This window comes from Syngnathus acus, chromosome 2 (assembly GCF_901709675.1).
Source record: "Syngnathus acus chromosome 2, fSynAcu1.2, whole genome shotgun sequence".
NCBI classification, from domain to species: domain Eukaryota; kingdom Metazoa; phylum Chordata; class Actinopteri; order Syngnathiformes; family Syngnathidae; genus Syngnathus; species Syngnathus acus.
In genome coordinates this window covers 20,487,528-20,507,633 of record NC_051088.1, presented here as the reverse complement: position 1 = coordinate 20,507,633, position 20,106 = coordinate 20,487,528, and the positions used below count along the sequence as shown (strand labels likewise).

The 20,106-nt window shown below is 40.3% G+C and overlaps 1 protein-coding gene across 1 annotated transcript in view; it reads right to left on the bottom strand.

Annotated features, from left to right (window-relative positions):
* Window positions 1-20,106, bottom strand: part of LOC119133233 (interleukin-1 receptor accessory protein-like 1) — an 89,387-nt gene that overhangs the window by 35,710 nt on the left and 33,571 nt on the right. The window contains exons 4-6 of the mRNA XM_037268826.1: window positions 16,429-16,708; window positions 10,756-10,942; window positions 9,085-9,238 (exon numbers count right to left, since the gene is read on the bottom strand). Of these exons, the coding sequence (XP_037124721.1) occupies window positions 9,085-9,238; window positions 10,756-10,942; window positions 16,429-16,708 (621 nt within the window). The remainder of the gene's footprint in view (window positions 1-9,084; window positions 9,239-10,755; window positions 10,943-16,428; window positions 16,709-20,106) is intronic.

Here is a 20,106-nt window from a genome sequence, read left to right as displayed (position 1 = left end):
ACATCACATAATAAAAACCCAGGTACATTTCTTTCCCAACAAAATACCAAGATTTTGGAGATGATCCAGCACAACCATTGACAGAACAGAACGAAACTGGCATTTATAGGTGACCCTTTGTACAATGCCGAGATGGTGTTAATTAGGGAGATTGTCACTCATCGCACAGCTGATCCCTCAGCAGGGGACCCATTCTTGATGAAATTCATTCTCTCAAAATGAGGATAAGTGGTAGGAGAAAGCGTGAAGTATTTTGAGGCAAGTGGCTGAAAATATAAGGATGCTGAGGATGAGTCACAGAAGAAAGGTGGGGCTAGTGGAGGAAGAAAAATATTTTGCAGTTTGCTAAACAAAAGTGTGGCGTGACAGTATGTTGAGAAGTAAAAGAGAGATAATTCGATAAGATCCCAAATAAATTACAATTAGTATGAAATTCCATCTGTATTATTTTTTTAAACTATTAAACATGTTAGTGGCATGTTGTCTAAATCTATGTCTCATTTCCAGCAAAAGATGAAAATTGCAGTCCTGAAGAAAAAAGAAATAACAACCTGTGATGTCGTACTTAGTCTTGTTATGATAACTGTGTGCTGTGACACACACGTGGGATATAAGAAGCCCAAAGCACTCAGAATCCAATTATATATTTCTGATTTCATGTGATGATATGCAGGGCTGTACCAACCAGCATCATGTCATCCAATCGTCAATTTGTTTTATCTTGGTGTCTTTTGAGGCTTTAAAAAATCAATTTACAAATGCATCAAAATAACAAAACAACAACAGAGGTGAAACACTGCCCTCATTCTGCTTGCTGGAACTCTTTAAGAGGATGTGAGGGGAAGTCGCCATTAGGCATATTTGGCAAACTCAGCATGTGTTGTGATTTGTTTTGATTGTGTTAATTTGTTTTTGCCATAATGAGGACAGTAAAGAGACAGGGTGCACTGAAAAAGTTTGTGCAGTTGCTGTATTGAGGCGATCATCTCTGTGGATTTTTAAAAAATGCAGATTCTCTCCTGGCAGTTCTCTCATTCCGCCTACTCTCTGCATGGTAAATTATTTCTCTGCTCCAACTGTGAAAACTTGTCTTTTAAGTCCATTATTTCCATATTTTCCACATGCAAAACTATGTGTGATACAATCTTTTAATTAAGATTTTACAAGTTGCTTCCTCCAGCTCCAAAGATGATCTCGTTTATGTTAGCTTCCCAAGGACAACTTCTATCTCTGCTTGGCTTGGTAGATCACACATCTCTCAGACTACTTTCGATTTACCCTGCGCTGCGGGCTAAAAACAGTACACAGAGCATCTCTGAAGTCCTCCAACGGGCACACTTTGGTCAGATAGGCTCTGCAGTAAAGTTGTAAACTTGTATTTAATTATCTGTGTGAGTACAAGCTCCCACAAGTTGGACTATTTTTATGAAGAAAAAAAAAAAATCTTGCCCATAACAGAAAGCAATAACAATGAGGACTTCCAAAGAAATGTTCCTGAGCTTTGACTCTGAGGGCCTTTCATAGAACAAACATAATTTGTGCATTGAGGATTTCACACACAAGATGCGTTATTCTTGCAAGCTGGCTTCACCACACTTTTCGGGGAAAAATTGATTAAATTAGCTGAATTACAACCACAAACATGAGTCAAGATGAAGAAACTGTAAATTTCTGTACAAAAATGCATTTGCTTTTCACAGTCACACCTCAAATCACGAGCAAACTACTACATTCAATTGACTTATGCCATTTAAATATCATTGCATAGATAGGAGTGAGGCATGTTGCTGGCTTGGCATCAATTGCAGTTGAGTTATCCTGGAAGGAGGATGCTTCTGTCTGTAATACATTTTTAAGGTTTTTCCTTAAGAAGTATGATTCCCATCTAGGATCTGAACGAATGATCATTTATGGATCAAAATTACGATTCCAGACAATAATCATCAAAATCTCAGAGCATTTCTCAAACTTGCCGCCCTGTTACAGTCCACCAAAAACGGAGTGCCAGGACACACACGGGGCACTCTGACTGGGGAAATGATGCGTCAGAACTGGCTGTGTTGGGAAGTTAATGGGAGTGGATTGCACTCTGCCTATCTGAACACACCCACTCACAAAGTAGTGCATGCGTGTCAGAATGAATTTTCAAATGCGTCTTATGTGTCTAGTTTACTCTTTGTAAATGGTAATGTACATAGTCCATTCATCCATTTTCTGTACCACTTATCCTCACGAGGATCGTGGATGTGCTGGAGCATATCACAGCTGACATCGGGCGAAAGGCAGACTACCCCTGAGCTGATGGCCAACCAATCGGAGGGCACACATAGATGAACAACCATTCGCACTAACACTCAAACCTACGAGCAATTTGGAGTGTTCAATCAGCCTGCCATGCATGTCTTTGGAATGTGGGAAGAGACCAGAGTACCTGGAGGAAACCCACGCTGGCACGGGGAGATTAGCAAACTCCGCACAGGAGCCAAAATCCAACCTGCATGTGGAAAAGTATGGCAGTGATAACACAGGCACATATCAGTACTTATCAGAGGAGCTAGCCAATGAGTACTGTGTGTAGAAAGAAAATGAACTTTCCACATTAGAATAAAAAAAAAGAAGAGCTGATCTGATTCTAAAGTCTCTGTGGTGGAGAGAAAAAGATCTGTCAGGGCGACCTCCGACGTGCAATCAATTTCAGCATAAGCCAGCTGTATGGCCATTAAAAAAAAATGGTCATCACAGTGTTGCCGGCAAGCAGTACAATCAATTACCATGACATCAATAAGCCATGGGGCGGCCGCAGCACTACTGACCTAAGTGCCGGTAAGCAATCACCCTGACCGAGGGTGGTATGTAGACTTGTGTGCATATGCAACAAAGAGACCTATATACTTCCCCACCACTCGTCCGTCCGTCCATCCGTCCATCTGTCCGTCCGTCCGTCCACCCACCCACCCACCCATCCATCCATCCACCCACCCATCCATCCATCCACCCACCCATCCAAACCCATCCATCCAAACCCATCCATCCATCCATCCATCCATCCATCCATCCATCCATCCATCCATCCATCCATCCATCCATCCATCCATCCATCCATCCATCCATCCATCCATCCATCCATCCATCGACTCACTCATTACTGCTTTAGTGTGGAATTACATTAACACCAATTTAGCACCAATTCTCTCAACTTGAATACTACAGCCCTAAGTGAGTGCTAATTAGCCAAGCAAAGGCATTAATTATGCTACACTTCATCTTAATTACATGACCCAGATGTAGAACATGCAAGAGAAGCGTTTGTAAGCACAGTATGCTAATTGGTTGATATCTGGCAAGTATGAATGTGTGACAGAGGCTTGCTGCAAAGGTGACTATTTTATTTTGTAAATGCTTTTAAATGTTTAATTTTAATGTTAGATGGTTGTGTATTGTTTTTGCATTCCATGAAACATCAACTCTGTATACATACACACGGACAAAAGTATTGGTACATCTCTGTTAATAATAATAATAATAATAATAATACATCTTAGGAAAATTAACGAGTGAAAAAAAGCTTTTGAATTGTATTTGGAGTATTGTTTGAAAAAAATAAAGCAGATAAAAAGTTTAAGGAGGTACGGGTTTTAGGAATACAATTCAAAGTACCTATCAGTGATCTGCAGCTACTCAGACTGGAGCATGCAAACAGAATGTTTTGATGACAAAATGTCCTTGAGCTTGAGGATTACAGTCACATACTGAGGAGGTGTTTGTTGAGCCTCCTCTCAAAAGTGTGGATACCATTTTGTGTAATGTCTTCTACAACTGCAGGGGCAAGGCTGTTCAAGCTCCTGTCATTTGGTGTTTAACTTGGGAATCTCCAAGGCGTGGCTTGTTCGTGTCCTCCGGGTAAGATGTGTGTGGGGTTAGCAGAGCTTTGATATCCACTGGGCAGCTGGGGGTGTGCATCTTATAAAGAACTGCTGTTGCTACAACTGCACTTCGATGGCTCAGCTCGCCCTTGCTCTTCAAAACTATTTAAAGGACCACTTATGTGTTGTTTGGCAGGGTGTGTTAACACACGAAAGATGGACTACACAAAGCGAAGGACAGAATTGCCTCAGTATAATAGAGATAAAATTGTAGAAAAGCATGTTCAAGGTAAAACCTATATGACCATTTTCAAGCAGCCTGATGTTCCTGTGATTGCAGTTGCACATTTTCAGAAATTCAAGATCCACCGGACTGGTGCCAACCTCCCTGGTGAGTGACCACAGAAGACAAAATCAAGTAACAGATAATATGAATGTTAAAAAGGAGAACCAGAACAACCCCCAAAGAAATTAAAGGTGAACTCCAAGGTCAAGGTACATTAGTGTCAGATCACACCATCTGCCGTTACTTGAGCCAAAGTCCACTTCATGGGATGCAACCAAGACCACTCTTAAAAATAAATCAAGAACCGAACTGCATCTTGACTAGTCACACAGCTTTTGGGAGAATGTCCAAATGAGAGCAAAGACAAAACTGGGACTTTTCAGCAAGGCACATCAGCTCTACCAAGACTACCAAGATGGCAACACTGTCCCTACTGTGAAACATGGAGGTGACTCTTCTGGGGCTGCTTTGCTCCATCAGAGTGTCTTAAATCTATGTCGGGTAAAATTAACGCTCAAGGCTATCAAGGTATTCCAGGTATTCAAGCTTGATGTTTGCCAAACAGCATTAGTGTCCATAATCCCCCCAACCACCACATCAAACAAGGGGACACCGACCCAAGTCATCTAACCTTGTGCTACACTGGCCAAGCCAAACTATTTGTTGGAACTTTTCCTTGTCAGCACGTTCATGTGGTTTGGATCTGCCAGGAGTAGCTATGGTAACAGAAACTACTTTACCCTTGATTACTTGTTAAGCTCATACCCTTACAACTTCCCAACAAGTTATAAAAAAGTTATAAATCCAGAGGGAAATTGCATCTTGCATTTAAACAAAAGTTGTGGAACTAAGGATGTGCACATGCTGCATGATGCTTTTTTCCTCTCTTGCTTCACCCTTTTCTTGAAGCAACCGTACCACCGGTATGATGTTTATTTTTGGTGGCATCAAATGGAAACCTGTCAGAATTGCTCAGAGTGGGACTGAGTCTCATGTTCGCTTTATTTAGCGCCTTTTCTGAGCCCTCGAGAAAAAATGTGTTAACAACATTCTTATCTCCTGCATGCTGGAGTGCCAACAACATTTGGCTTGATAGCAGTATGCAAATCTACAATTTCATATACATACTTTATGTATTGGGTGTATGATAAATAATCACTGTGAATGATAATAGATTTCCCACTTTATTTATGTATATGGGAGCCCCACTTAGGAATGGCTAATATCGATTGATGATATGCACAAAATGATGTTGGAATTTTTAAAGTTGGATACAACAGTTAGGAATAGCCACACAAGTCCAAGGTCCAAAAGAGCAAATTAACACCCTAACAACAGAGGAGATGACAACCAAGATGTTTGATCAAAGTTGCTATGCAGCAGCCAGGTGGTTAAAAAAAGCCTGTTTCCAAAGAAACGAGATGCTTGAATGACAACCTTAATTAAGGCAGAAAGCTCCCACTGAGATGGCGCCCCTCGAAGGTTGTGAAAATATGGACGTCAACACTTACACAGGCAAAATTGTGGCGAACCTTCATATTAAAGAAAGAAAGAACTACAATGGTCAGTAATATAACTTCAAACAGACACAAGTGATCCATAAAAATTAATATTGATAACATGAGATAAATAATTACAACAATTCACATTGTTTTTTTTTAATGCAGTAAGACAAAATTTATTTTAAAACAAATTAACCTGTTGACACTGGGCAGCCTATTTCATTCCCAAATTCCTCGGTCGTCTTGAGATTCCAAGACATTTTGCGCCAGACGCAACAGGAGGACATCCTCCCAGAAGCTTTATGGATTGTAATTGTGCATTCAAAGAATTTTTTTTACCGAAAACACATTTGAAAGGCCAACAGCAGTGGAATTCACGGAAAAAAGATTTCTTTACTTTTATTCTTGACTCTTCTCACTAATAGTAAAGAAAAAAATAAATGAATAAAACGTGCTGATTGCACTGTGGAGATTAAATTCCTGTAAATTATCACTTCATGAATCATCTCGCTAGGTCATCTCCTTTCTAGGCACGTTAATTATCTTGTCAATTAAGATGAATTTCTGTTCCAACCTCCCTCATATGATAATGAATAAACAGGAACATGGGAGAAACCAAAAAGGGCTGACAAGTGAAATATAAACCAGGTTATGAGTAGACTTTATATACCATTAAAGGAATTAACCTAAGGAATTAAAAGAATTCACTTTGACAGATAAATGCAGCATCAATTTCAGGAGCTGTGTGAAAAGATGATAATTCTTACAAAGAATGTTTTTTCAAAGTCTTTGTTTAACAAGCAATATCATGTATTAAAATACCTGACTTCAAAGTGAATTCATAATGGATACACTATGCTCCACAGTGACAAATCACTCTACTCTGTGGTAAATTGACAGTAAAAGGGTTTAAAGGCATTGTCTTGGTATTCCACACTATACTTAGCACTAAAGAATCGAAGCGATTAAAATTGATAACAATAGAGAATCAGTGTGCACATACTTGGCATTATAGGTATATGTGATATAAGTAACAGCTGGATTTTCTTTGCACCCGTTTTGTATCTCCTGCATTTTGTTTTGCTCCTTGATATATTTTACAAAAAAAAAAGAGAAAAACTTAATTTTGCACAACATTTAATAGATAGTGGACAGAAGACAATTGCTGGTTCATATATAAGCAGTTTGAACTTTTAAAACTATTTATTTATTTTCTGTCCTTGCTATGGTTAGGCAGCACCATAGCTTCAAGCATACAACACTTTATATAGATGTCCAATTGTTTACAATATTTTTTGTGCAGTTTATCAGATCTCAACTTCAAGGCAGATGAAGAGCCTCAGGGTGATGGTGCATCAGTTAGTGCAAAGGAAAACGCAGCTGCATTTTATGCAAAGCACAATGTATTTCCACGATTCTTGTCACCATCCCACTTTATGGCTATTTAGGGTATATGCTCATACCACAAAGTATGGCTCAACATATAAAAAAGCAGGTTAAAGGCTCAATAAATGCAGTGACACACTAAAGTTGATGATCCTTGTATATCAAGTTCATCACTTCCACTTTATCCTGCTCAAAAATATCCAACTGTGCTCTTTACATAAAAGGATATAATTTCGAATTTCTTTTAAAAACAACCACAACATGAAACACTTTCCATCAGTCGGTGAGGAGTTTCCCTGGTGTTATATTGGCTTTCATTATATATTTTTTGGAATATGACCTTTTGTCCAATTGAGCTGCTTTGAGATGGCCTGCCAGCTGTTGATGAAGGAAAGTGGATTTGTTGGTGATTGGAATTATCAGTGGGAGGTTGATGAAAACACTGCTTAAAATTGTATATGTGCTTATTCTGGATGACTGAAAGGTCACGTCTGAGCAAAAACAATCTTAGAAGTTCAATTTAAAAAGTTTATCTATTCAATACTTCCTCTATTCTCAAGTTTTCTTCTCTGGTCCAAATGGAAATTTATGGTTCAATGTGGAATGGCAGTGCATGAGAAAAAGTGCTGTTTCACAAAAATCAAAGCTCCGAGAGTTTCTTGTCATTTGTTATTAAGCAGCCACTGTTCTACACAATAGAAAACAAAACAAAAACAATTTAATTGTGCTGCCGAAACCGTCAAAACATATAAGTGGGGTGAGCGTGGGACTGCTTTTGTAGCTACCAGGAAATATGGGTACACATGCAAAATACACGTTAGTGCGAGAATAGGCCTCTTAGACATACGTGATTAGCTAAGTAGCTTGAGCTATGCGGTTATTTTACTGTGACCTTGTCTTGCTTTCACTGGTTTTCCCTTCTCTATGACACTTTTTGCACATACATATGAATCGATTTCAGTTAAGACTGCAAGGCCACGCATTATCACACAGGCTAGTCAGAGTTGCCCCCTTGCAGCCAAAAGTATAAGGGTAGGAATCCTGGAGGTGGGGGTTAAGACTTTCTTTCGCAATCTTGCAGAGCAGGCTCCACAGCTGTGTTTCAATCTTTCTGGCCTACATTAAATAGTTAATCTGAGAAGGCGGCCTCCTGGTAATTACTATTAGCATAGTGAGCATCAAAGAGAAAGAACTGGGACAAAATACAACATTAGGTTGACTGAAGGCTCTAAACTTTTACATGCGTGTGAACATAGGCGAAGATGGCACTGGGGATGGGGGGGGGGAACGTCTCCCACAGTGTCATTAGGATCACAGTCTGTCCCCCCTCATGTAAGGCGACAAAAAAAAATCCAGTGAAACAGGGGACTAATGTGTTATGTTGTGCTGCAACTGCTGATGTGTTTAAGTTCAACCAAAAATTTGTATCTTGGTCACAATATTGACAAAAAAAAGTTAGGAAGTCGCATAGAATTGAGGCGCATAAAATCAAGGCTTAACTGTAGTAATACATTTTTTTGCCTTCAGTCATTTTTTTCAACTTCCTGTTATGATTGCTTTTTACAAAAAGAACACTGTGGGGGAAAAAAGCACACCGTATCAATCAATCTGTCTTACACCCTGCTTCTGAGTGTCTCAACAGCAGATACAATATAGACATTAAGGGTGGAATTAATGGGTGATTTAAGACTTTGCTTTGCCCTTACTGCAGTCTTGCCTTTGTCACTTTACAAGGATATAAAGTTCTATCTGATAGCAGCTAACAGCCAGCACTTACTTCAACCTGTGCCAGAAAATTGACGGTAGCCACTGATCCATCTAAAATCTCCTTACCCTTTTGTTCGGCCCGTGTCAGGGCAACTTCACACGGATGCTTGTAAGCAAATTAAAAACCCCTGCATTTTTTCACCACAAATACAAGTTATAAATTGGATTTATTCTTGTACTGTTAACTTCAAATGATTAATTATGCTAAAAGCTTGGTAAAACAAACAAGAGGTACCACCCACCTGAATAAAAATAACACTGAATTTGAACTTTTCCTTACCCGTGACAGACAGTTCAGTGGTCCTCCGCACTACAAAGTTTCCAAACTGTAATTCACAAGTGTAATTCCCAAAGTCATCTTCTTGAACTTCCTTGATGGAGAGGGTGTCCCTCCTCCTCTCGATTGTTTGTCTCCATTGTTTAGGCACACACTCCTATGTTGAAAGCAGACGGAAGACATTTTGAGGATGATGACTCACTTTTGAATTTAATTTAATCCCACTTGATTGTAATCAATAATCAAGCAATTTAATGTACTTTAATCAAAACATTTTGTACTTTTAGCACCCTACAATTTGGGGCCACTGAAACACCAGAAGCAAAAGAAAATGTGGGGCACTGTGGACTTTGGCTTTGGACTTCAGACATAAAAAGAACAGCCAATAACTGGAGGCTTGAACACCCTCTGCCATTATCCTCTACTTTAATCACATTCACTGGGAAGCCGAACAAGTGATGTGGCTGCCTAGTGTGGCTCATTTGTTGGACGTGGTATAGGAAAAGGTGTGGGAACATCTGGCCAATCCATCGACAGTACAGTCGCTGCAGATAGAGCAGCGTGGCATCGTGTTCAAAGTGCCGTTCCAGGTTGTGACAATTGTCAGGTTGTCCACAATTAGCTTGTGAGCGTTTGTGTCTTTAGCTGTCAAAAGAGCTGTTACTGGGTAGCTTGGGTGAAAAACAAAAATAAAGTGTTAGAGCTCATCTCATCGTTGGTAATTGACTATGCATAAGTGGCATTATGCAAGGTGCGAGCATGACACAAGCAAAGAGGGAGAAAAAAAGAGGCTGAGTCGTGGTTGAAATCATTTGAGCTGAATTACAAAGCAGAAAGAAAGGTTTTATTCGTTAGTGTCGTAACGGTGTAAATTAATATACAGAAGAACCTTTCTCATTGCTTTGCACTCTGAGCTCAAGCAGTAGAATGGATCCACAAATTATTCACAAAGTATTCAAAACCTTGAATGCTCTTGTTTTTAGACCCTTGTTTAGGTCTCACCAGGTTGCCATCCACAATAGCTGTGCCTCTTGTCGTCATGGTAGCTGAGGCCTTCCTTCGCATCACACCACTCATGAGAGGGCGAGGTGAGCAATGGCTCATTTTGTAAAATGAGTCATTTTGACCTTGGATTAAAATTGTTGAAAATCTTTATCCTTGGGGAATTTTGACAAAAGCATTAAGAGACATGTTATGAAGCCACCTGGGAGCTTTTTCAACTGTGATAATGCTTAATTAAGTATCCTTCCTTTAATGGGGAACTAAGCAGTCTATTCAATTCCCCAATGGATTCATTTATCGACTTTTTTCAACACTGTTGTCTTTTTTATATAAGGTGGCCCATGATATCCCAGGGGCCCCGCAAAACTAAAGCATTTTTTTTTTTTTTACAAACCTGAAAAAGTCTTAAAGTATTCTTTAAAAAAGCTTTCATTATATGTTCCCTTTGGGTGATCGGTAAAAATGTGGAAATAAATTCCCGGAGTAATATAGAAAAAATACCCAAAAGTCAATTATCTGGGCTGGCGCATGGGGGATCAAACCATATTTCTCGCAGAACCCCCACCTCCAACAGTGATTCTTTTGTGCAGGTTGCATTCTATATGGCTTTGTATAGACGGGAGGCTTCCCTTAGAAAATTACAGTGAATCGAAGAGAAAGACTTTATTCTACCTTGTACCAGACAATCTGGGGCTCCGCTCCTGGCTGGATATAATCTTCGATGCCTGTGCAGGTAATGTCTTTGCTTTTACTTAGCTCTGCCTTCTCAAAAAACTTCATCTTGGAGTTGTAACAGAGGTCTGTGTCATTTTCTGCCACCGTGAGAGACATGGACACCTTCATGCAGTAGGTGGAGTTCCTGAAAAATGAATTATAACAAATTATTTTTCAGCGCAAACAGTGAGAATTTCAATTTTCAGTAACTCATATAAGAAATGTTTATATGTTTAGGCAATCATGATCTTAGGCCTTCATTGAGAAAAATGTTAAACATTTGCAGGAATCCCAAGATGGTAAAGTTAAGAAAACAGTGATTTCAAGATTACATCTGTTGCCTGAGTAACTCAACAGAAACTCTGAATCAACTCGATACTATAGTTGCTGTGTCAAGGAAGGGACCAAAGACAAATGTGAATCCCTACTGATCAATGGATCAATTGAAGCCCCATTCGTCTTTGCCTAAACCTGCTAATAAGCAATAAAGCAAGCTGCAAGCAGCAAATCCCTCATGGTTCAAACACAAAACAAACTGACAGTGTTTAGCAAAATCTCATTGGTAAACTCTCAAAGCTCATCGCAGAAATTGAGCTGAACCAAAAACAATTACAAACATGGCAAATCCTTACATAATTGTGTGGCATTAGCTGCTTGGCGGATTAGCAGACTGGTCGACAGTGATGGCAAAAAATCTTGGACGTAGTCAGAGCCCAACACTTGGTAATTGTGTTTTTGCATGGTGGCCATGTGCAAATCAAACATGATGTGGAGATTATTCCAGACATACTTTCAGCAGATGGTCTACTGTACAAATAGGATCCCATGGGTCTCCGGGCTTCCTTTTTGGAAGTGGAGGGGCAATTAGGTGTCATCTGCTCTGCATGAATGAGCAAAGGAGCGGGCCAGCATTTTGTCCTTCATTGTCTTTCCCACATTTCACATCCATCTTGGTGCCTTTTGAGCCAGGTGATATTTGGATGAGTTACTCAGTGTCATATCAGGAAGGCAATTGAGACAATGCAACGCCAGGCTCAACTGCACCCTGTGCCCCAAGCACTCAGTGTTCTTGGAGGCCTATGTGGCATGTCCTGGAGATACGATGATAACAAGCTAGACAATACCGTGGCAGGTGAGTGCGCCCGTCAAATGTGTCACACTGTAGGAGATATCCAATGTCATGGCAACGTTAGATCACATCCTGCATACATCAATCGTGATAGTTGTCAGGCTGACAGTGACTGTGTAGGGCAAGTAGAGGACTCGGGATTCAATACTCTGCAAGTTTAGTAAAAGCACACTAAATGATGTAAGGATACACAATTTAGGGAGTTTATTTTAATTTTATTTATTATTAAATTATAAGTAGTACAGTGCTTTTAATGACTTTATAAAAATAATGAAGCAGATAAAACATAGCAGCCTCATTTTAAGGTAGCCGCACTGAAAGTAAGAGAGCACACAGATTCACTGTGTCATTCTTTTTCTCCGAAGTAGTCGTTGCTCAGGGCCCGTTGCAAACAAAACAAAGGAAACAAAGGTCAGATATGAAGGCTTGATTCAAGGACCGCGTGAATTTGAATTGGCGGCAGTAATTTGATAGTCTTCATTTCAACCTGCCAACTAGACCCCAAGCAGAGTTCTGGAATTAGATTTCTCTTCTCGCCATGAATTGTCCATAACAAATACCATGTTTAAACATAGGAGTTTCCTTTACGTGCACTTGAGTCAAGGAAACTCTTTGGCCACAGTTTGATGGTTAACTTTGTGGGCTTGTCATTGGACTTGTGGCTGTATGTCTTTGACACTTGAATGAAACGAAGGATGGAGCTGTCAATCAATCACTCCCAGGTAGCGTGTTGAATTCCATGGTGGGGGAAGATACCAGTCTGACATGGCAGACCCAAATATATTGTGACTGTCTTGCAGAGTCCCCTGTCAGAAAGTGTTTCAGTTGGTATCCAAAACAACTACGAGATGGTGAATTATATCCTATTAATTTTCACCCAGAACATTGATGTTACTGCCTAAATGCAAACACATTATCACGATCTTAGTACGTATTTCCCTACTGCAATTTTCCAAAACACTTGATTGCATGACTTTAATTTTTTTTTTTCCCCTTCCAGGACTTTCTAAATAATGCGCTTTCGGGGTAAACGTGATTCCCAAATTCTGGACCCCAAATTCCAAGTAAAATCGAGACTGAGCTGTATCATCACACCTGCTCACATTTTATGTCAAGTTATAGAGTTTTTAGTCTCAGCCTAGATTTCACAAAAACTGTGAATTTTGCATGGTCAATACGTAAAAGTCTACAATTAGATTCCTTAGGTATTTTGTTTGCCGCAATGCAATTTTGTTTCCATCATGCTCTTGATAAAATCCTACAAAATAGAGACTCAGAAGTTTTTGGCTCCAGCTACCCGAGAGTATGCAACTGTTTGTGTAGAAAAACACTCAAAACACCAACAACCGTGAAAGACATAGAACGTGGGCACGATTCTGGTTATATTCACTATGTATGTATATAATACATACATACTAGGTAAATATTAATACAGGGCAGCACGGTGGCATTTCCTTTTTACAGTTCAGAAGTGCAGGGTTCGATCCCTGCCTGCATGGGTTTCCACCTGGTATTCTGGTTTTCTTCTACAATCCAAAGACATGCATGGTAGGCAGAATCGAAACTGTGAGACAGACGCTTAAAAAAGTGCTCCACATTGCCACCCACATTGACACGACACGAAAATAGACCCTCAGAGTTTCCCAAACTTCATGTGTTACCACAGTCATACCCTCTGCGTTTTCCACACTTCATATTGTTGCCACTGTCATATTTTGATGGTTAAACTCAATTAGTTTGAACTAATATTCTATTTTGGCCTCCTCAACAGTACACTGGTTGTAGCGCCAGCAGTCTTTCAAGATTAGGTAAGAGACTGGAAGCTTATCTTTTTTCCCCTTTCAGCTTTGCGGGAATTCTGTTTAGCTGTGAAAGTTCTGTCAGTAAACTCGGGCTCGGGTCCGTTTTTTTGACCGCACAGTTTTTAATGGAGCCACCAGTTTGAGTTTAGTAGGGCAGGATGAGTGGAACCATGAGCTGACTTCTCATCAAACGCATCAGAGAAACAACAACAGTGAGAGGGTTAAAAATGTGACTTCTGCGGCAGATTTAACAGCAGCACAATAAAAGGAGACATAAAAAGAAATCGTTAATCAAATGGGTGTCCAAGACTTTCAAATTTGACACACAGCAACCACGTCTAAAGTACATCCTTGTTCATGTATAAGGCCAGTCACAAACTGCACAAAATTAAAGGAGTGGATAAGAATTTAAAAATCTTTGTTAACTGATTTTTCAGGAGAGCAAATATGAATATTAAAACCTTCCTTTATCAGCATTATTTTAGCAAGAAGATTTGAAAAGTCATTCAAAAAGTCTTTATTGGATTTAGGTCAGTAAATGACAGAACGTGCTTTTGTGGCATGACTTCTCTATCAGCAAAGAAATAGCCACAGATGTTTCTTTAGCATGAAACCATCCATCCATTTCCTATACTGCTTGTCCTCATTAAGGTGGCAAGTGCACTGAAGCCTATCCCAGCTGACTTTGGGCGTGAGCTGTTTTTTATAGAGTTTGCGCCACCTTGTGATGACTTGCCCCGGTCATCTGATACACCGTTCAAAACAAAAGTTTCTGGAGATTTGAATATTGCCCAACATTTCACGATCCAATCACATCTGCAGGCTCAGCAAGCACTTAAATCAGACAGGGTCACACACAAAAAACAGGAATGTAAGGGTTAAAGTTTAAAAAATTCTAGGAAGCAAAAGAAAATCACATTCTAAACTGTATCTTTATTGTATTTTGTCCTGAATTTAATCTCAGTACAAAAAAAAGTTTTTATCAACGAATTCTCCACGAAGACTAAACACATGCGTTTTGATGGCTCTAACGTTTTCACGATGGTTAATGAATAATGTTAATGAATAAATTCTGAAAGGGGCATCCTGATGCACAGCAAAGTTTTCTGATGCTAATAATATAATTGTCACTTTTGTAGCATAGTTACAATAAACAGCATGTGTGTGTGTGCGTGGGTGTATGTATGTCTGCGTGCGTAAACGTGTCTATGTGTGTGTGTGTGTGTGTGTGTGTGCCTCTGCATTACGAGACACATTTTGCTCTTGCAGATGGTTTTGCTTCGCATATGACAATCTTCCTGGGGGTATAACATCTGAAACAGCTGAGTGCTGACCTCAATTTGACATACTGCACCGCTCATCTGCTCTGCGTTCTTTTACTATACATGACATGAGCGCTCTCTTGTAACGTGGCAACGGATCTGTGCGTGTGTGTTTGTGCATAAGTGCATATAGTAAGTGTGCGCATGTGTATGTGGGAAGGTGTGAGTGCAAAAGAGCAAAGGAGACAAGCATGCATGCTCAGAATTTCAAGTGTGCATGCTGTGTGTAAATGCTGTGTGTTGGAGGCTTGTGAAGTTCCTGTCAGTTGCAGCTGGTCTTGTGAGAGCACAGAACCGGGATGTTGTGCATGCACATGGTAGTGTATGATAAGCCCTTGATTAAATGCATCTGAGCACACACAAAATGTGACAAGAGGTGTGCATGTGAATGTACATGTGCACCTTGTTTAGAAGTTGGACAAAGTGATGTAATACCTACAAAGAAGACAAGCCACAACATCCATGCATTGATTGCAAGTCACCAATAAGTCTAAGCATGGCAGTGACACAACAGGAAATGCAACATGTGAAGACACACAAAACATTTGTGATCTTTGTGCCACTGTAGTATACTGTAGGTATAGGAAGTGACCTTGTACAGTTCATGTTTGAGATAAACACATCAACATCATGTGTGTGTCCTCCACATTACTCTGTTTATGTCAACAAAGTGAAAATTTCAATAAAAAGGGGAAGTAATTTGAAATAAGGTCTTTACAATAATATGTATGCGCCCCCACGAGTCTAAACATGGTATTCTGATTAATATTGCATTTGTGGAATAGCAAGCAGCAGCAAAATCCACTCGTTTTTTTTTCCATCAGGGGGCGGCCATTTGTTGTCGACTTATGATATATCAATGATTGCATCATACAACAAAGTGTTGCAATCATAGAGTCGAGAGAAATCAGCTTAGAGGATTTAAATATCCCAAAACAACACCAACCTTCACTTGTTGCTGCCACAGTGTTGTTTTCTTTTTTTAGGGCCCGAGCAGCAACCGTTGCGAGATGCATATTGTTTTTGCAGGAATTCTTCTTTTTCCCCAAAAGGTCACATTTTAAGTATACACAAACACTCACTCACCGGAGGTGGAATCAAACCCGCACCCTCCCAACTGTGAGGCGAACGTGCTAACCAGTGCGAGCCACCCCTACCATGTGCATCGATCTCTAAATGCTGCCAATGTTAGTGAATAGAGAAGTGGATCAAGACTGCCTGTGTCTATTCATGGCCAGTACCGCAGTGAAGGTGCACATGACGTTGAATGCTAATATCCAAAACTTTCACAGTACCACTTATTAGAAATCAGGAAACTTGTGTACAGTACATTTACAACCGAGTTGCATTTATATAGGTGTGACAATATAGGCTGTACCTTAATACACAGGAATAGTATCCCACGTCGTCTAGCTCGGCTGGTCGAAACCATATTGCATCCTCCTCCTTGCTCATTCGTGTGCCATCAAAACTGATGGGCTCCTCGAAATCGCCATGTCCGGCACTTTTGTACCACATGAGACTGAGTCCTGAGCTCTGAGCATGTGTGTAGTTGGCACGTATATATCCATAGAATAAAGCACACTTAATCCGAACAGGTTCACCCAGGAGCACCTTGTATTTCAGATAGTCCACGGACCAATCCGTGCATCCTTCCACTGCAAGACAAGAACAGAGAGAGGAACGATTAAGATTATGACATTAAATTTCAAATAATCATTGTAATCATAATAACTCAAATGAAATTTAGGAGTGTCACATGAGACCACGAAAGTTTTACAAAACCAGGTAAAAATGATAAATTAAAAAACTAAATAAAAAAACTAAATGTACCCCCAGACCGAGGATGCACGGAGGGACAGACCAATCCTGGAAGCCCTTTTCGACGACAACGAAAGTGGGCAGAGAAACAATTGTTTTATGAGTAAGGACGATGGAATGATGACAGAAGAATGGGTGTTTAGTTGCAGACTTTTGCCGTTTTGAAATCCCGCTGTAGCAGTAAGCCCCAGCTTTGTCTAATTTTTTCCTTTCCTGCTAATTGCTGTGCATTTATCTTATTGAACTAATTGGTTAGAATATTTAGTAGTGTTTGCTTTAGTTGCTTAATAAACTTTGCTTACATTTTCGGAAACAATTTGGCGGCAAGATGTAAGAGTCTGCATGTCACATTAGCTCTTACTACTTATAAACATGACTAAAAACATAATGTTGTGGCAGGTTGGTGTAGCTGTCTATGTAAGTGCAGAATCACATGGAACAATATCCCCATAAAGATTAGAATATAGAGTGCTTTTGACTCTAATTTTGCAGCGTTACCAAGCTTGCAGTAGTTTAATTGGAGTAAATCACCATGGCAATCTGTGCTGCATGGCAACAGGTTCCTCAGTCTCTTTCTTATCTGCGAATGCTCTTTGTGTCATGACTTGATATGCAATACAAAATGCACAGATCCAGTACTATATTCTCGAATCTGCTCTTATCAAATGTATTAAAAGTTCTGATGCTGCTCTGCAGTGTCACTGTAACTAGAGTTGACTTGCAGCTGTTCTGATTTTGGTTCATCAAATAAATGATAACATGTTTCCTGTATCTTCTGCCATCTACATAGATACTGATCATTGCATCGTGAAATCTTGCTGTCGCTCGCCTGCGGATGGAATGAATTGTATTTCTGTTTCCGGTGGCCGTGTGAAGAATGAAAAGCAATGAGGTAATTAATCTAACTGTCACTATCAATATCATGTAATAATGTTGAAAATAAACATTTAACTTTGGTTTTGTACCATGCTCCGCCATCACACCCGCCAAGAGCCACCAAGGCTGTTGATTGTATGCAAATTCAATGTGAATGGCAAAAAAAAGATTGGGGTCTCATCAACATTCAACTTTGATGTCAATTGCTGCTAAATATTTTCCCGCGAGCCACAAATGGCCCTTGTGCCATGAGACCCCTGTCTTTTTTGCACCAAGGCAATCGCTAGCCCAACATGGCTGACATCCTACAATGTCAACTGGTTTGCAAAGGCACATTTTGGAATAGAGGTATCCATGGTGAAGGTAAACAATGTTTCGTCTCATAGTCAAAGACATGTGAACATGCAAGAAAGAGTTAGGGGTTCACAGGGAACATTAGACCAGGAAGCCTCTCCAGAGAGCCCCATACTGAGACCAAAGGCGGAAGTCAGTCAAATTTTCACCTCTCTTGGTGCGGTTAACACTTGCTTGCTGGGATAACACTCACGCATAGCACCGGCATTTCCTACAACTGCCCTAAACCCGCAACCAACCATGCGTGATTTAGAGAAAAACCATAACATCTACCACTCAATATGTTTTCTCCTAGCTAGTGTCAGTTTTACTTGTAAACTGCATAGTATCGGATAAACAAATGTTAACTCATCTTATTGTGGTTTCTTCTCCAGAGAGGATGCTGCATAATCAGAAAATCATCTACCCGCGTTCCCACAATGCCAGTAATCCTCTCATCTAGCAGAGCGCCTTGGGAGGCGATGAAACCCACCATATAAACAACAACAAGTGCTGCATTGCAGACATGACCAAGCGCATAGATGGTCTCACCCACACAGTTCCAAAAGACCCATGAGGGGAACCATGCAAGCCACTCTGCCTACCCTCTTGCCTGTTCTGCTGCACTGTATCATAGCCGCGTGGGCGTTCTAAGTTGGTGACTCAGACCCTCGCTGGTCCACTACAGACACTATCACATTATTTGGGCGTTATGCTCCGGCGCCCTCACAAAATGAGAGTTGGGTGGAAAATAGCGCCGTTGCAGATGGATGAAGAGCCGCCTGAGAGATGATAAGATGATGACAATATTCAACAATACCGGCAGCCAGCAGCCTGATGGGTGTCTGCTCACAGAAGTCAACTCTGACCTCTTTTTGGCTTCTTTTTTCCCACACTGTTAACTACCAGGGCCTCATTTCCTTTCTGTCCCCAAGCCGTCTGAGCCGCACTTGCTCCCAACCCGATTGTCATTCAGTAACTTGCGTCTGCTCGTTATCTGTGAGCTATTCAATTCTGGAAAAGAAAGAAATGTGAGGTGGTGCTGATTGTTCAAAGAAAGGAAGACAAATTCAATGATGAAATGATTGGAGCAGCACCTCTCTATGGACAGCAATGTCCTCAAAAGTGCACATGGAAGATAGCACTGAAGATAACCCATGCAATTCCCAATTATTCAGCAGATGTTAAATGGTGAGGTTCTTTCTTTTGTTTGTACTCTTGATTGAGGCATGTTTAAAAACAATGTGCAAAATAATATAAAAACCGACAGGCACCTGAGTATGAAAAGTGTCATTTAAGACATATAAAAGGGTGCAGCACAAATCTAAAAAAATGACTTTTTAGAAATGCAGTACCTCATGAACCCCACTGCGGTCGGTGCATAGCATCTTATGCCCCAGCACAATCCTCCTATCTTAAAAAAACCCCAACTGTAATTCACTGCCATTACACATTGCTCTGCAATAATGAATGAAAACATGTATGGAAAAGGTTTTTCGTGTTTATGACGTTTTTCTAAATACATAATGTCAGCATCATAAAAGCCCAAACCAACTACTTTTCCTCCCATTTTTTTGTTTACGCTATGTTGACCGTTGGACACTTTGGCAATGCAGTGAATGCACACTTTGAAGGAGAAAAATAACAAGCGCTGTGTTTCACCATTACCCAGAGGCACAGGGGCCAAAACAGGCCGAAACCACCCTCCTCCATCAATAAACAATCCCTTAACATGAGAGATGCAATGTGCTCAATACTGAGACGCCACAAAATCTCTGCAGATAGAAGCACAGGCCACACAGACACAGGCGTTGAGCAAAGTCATTTAAGAAAATGATTGTCAAACGTCAATAGACAACCTGCTGTACTCAGATTACCACCCGGTTTCCTGCCCCAATTCAATTACAGAGAAGGCTACACAATACATCATGCTTGTCCCTTCTAATATGTGGACGAAATGCCACCACCAGTTCCACTTACATTTTTGCACCATAGGTGATCATTATTCTTGTGGTTCTTTATTGCA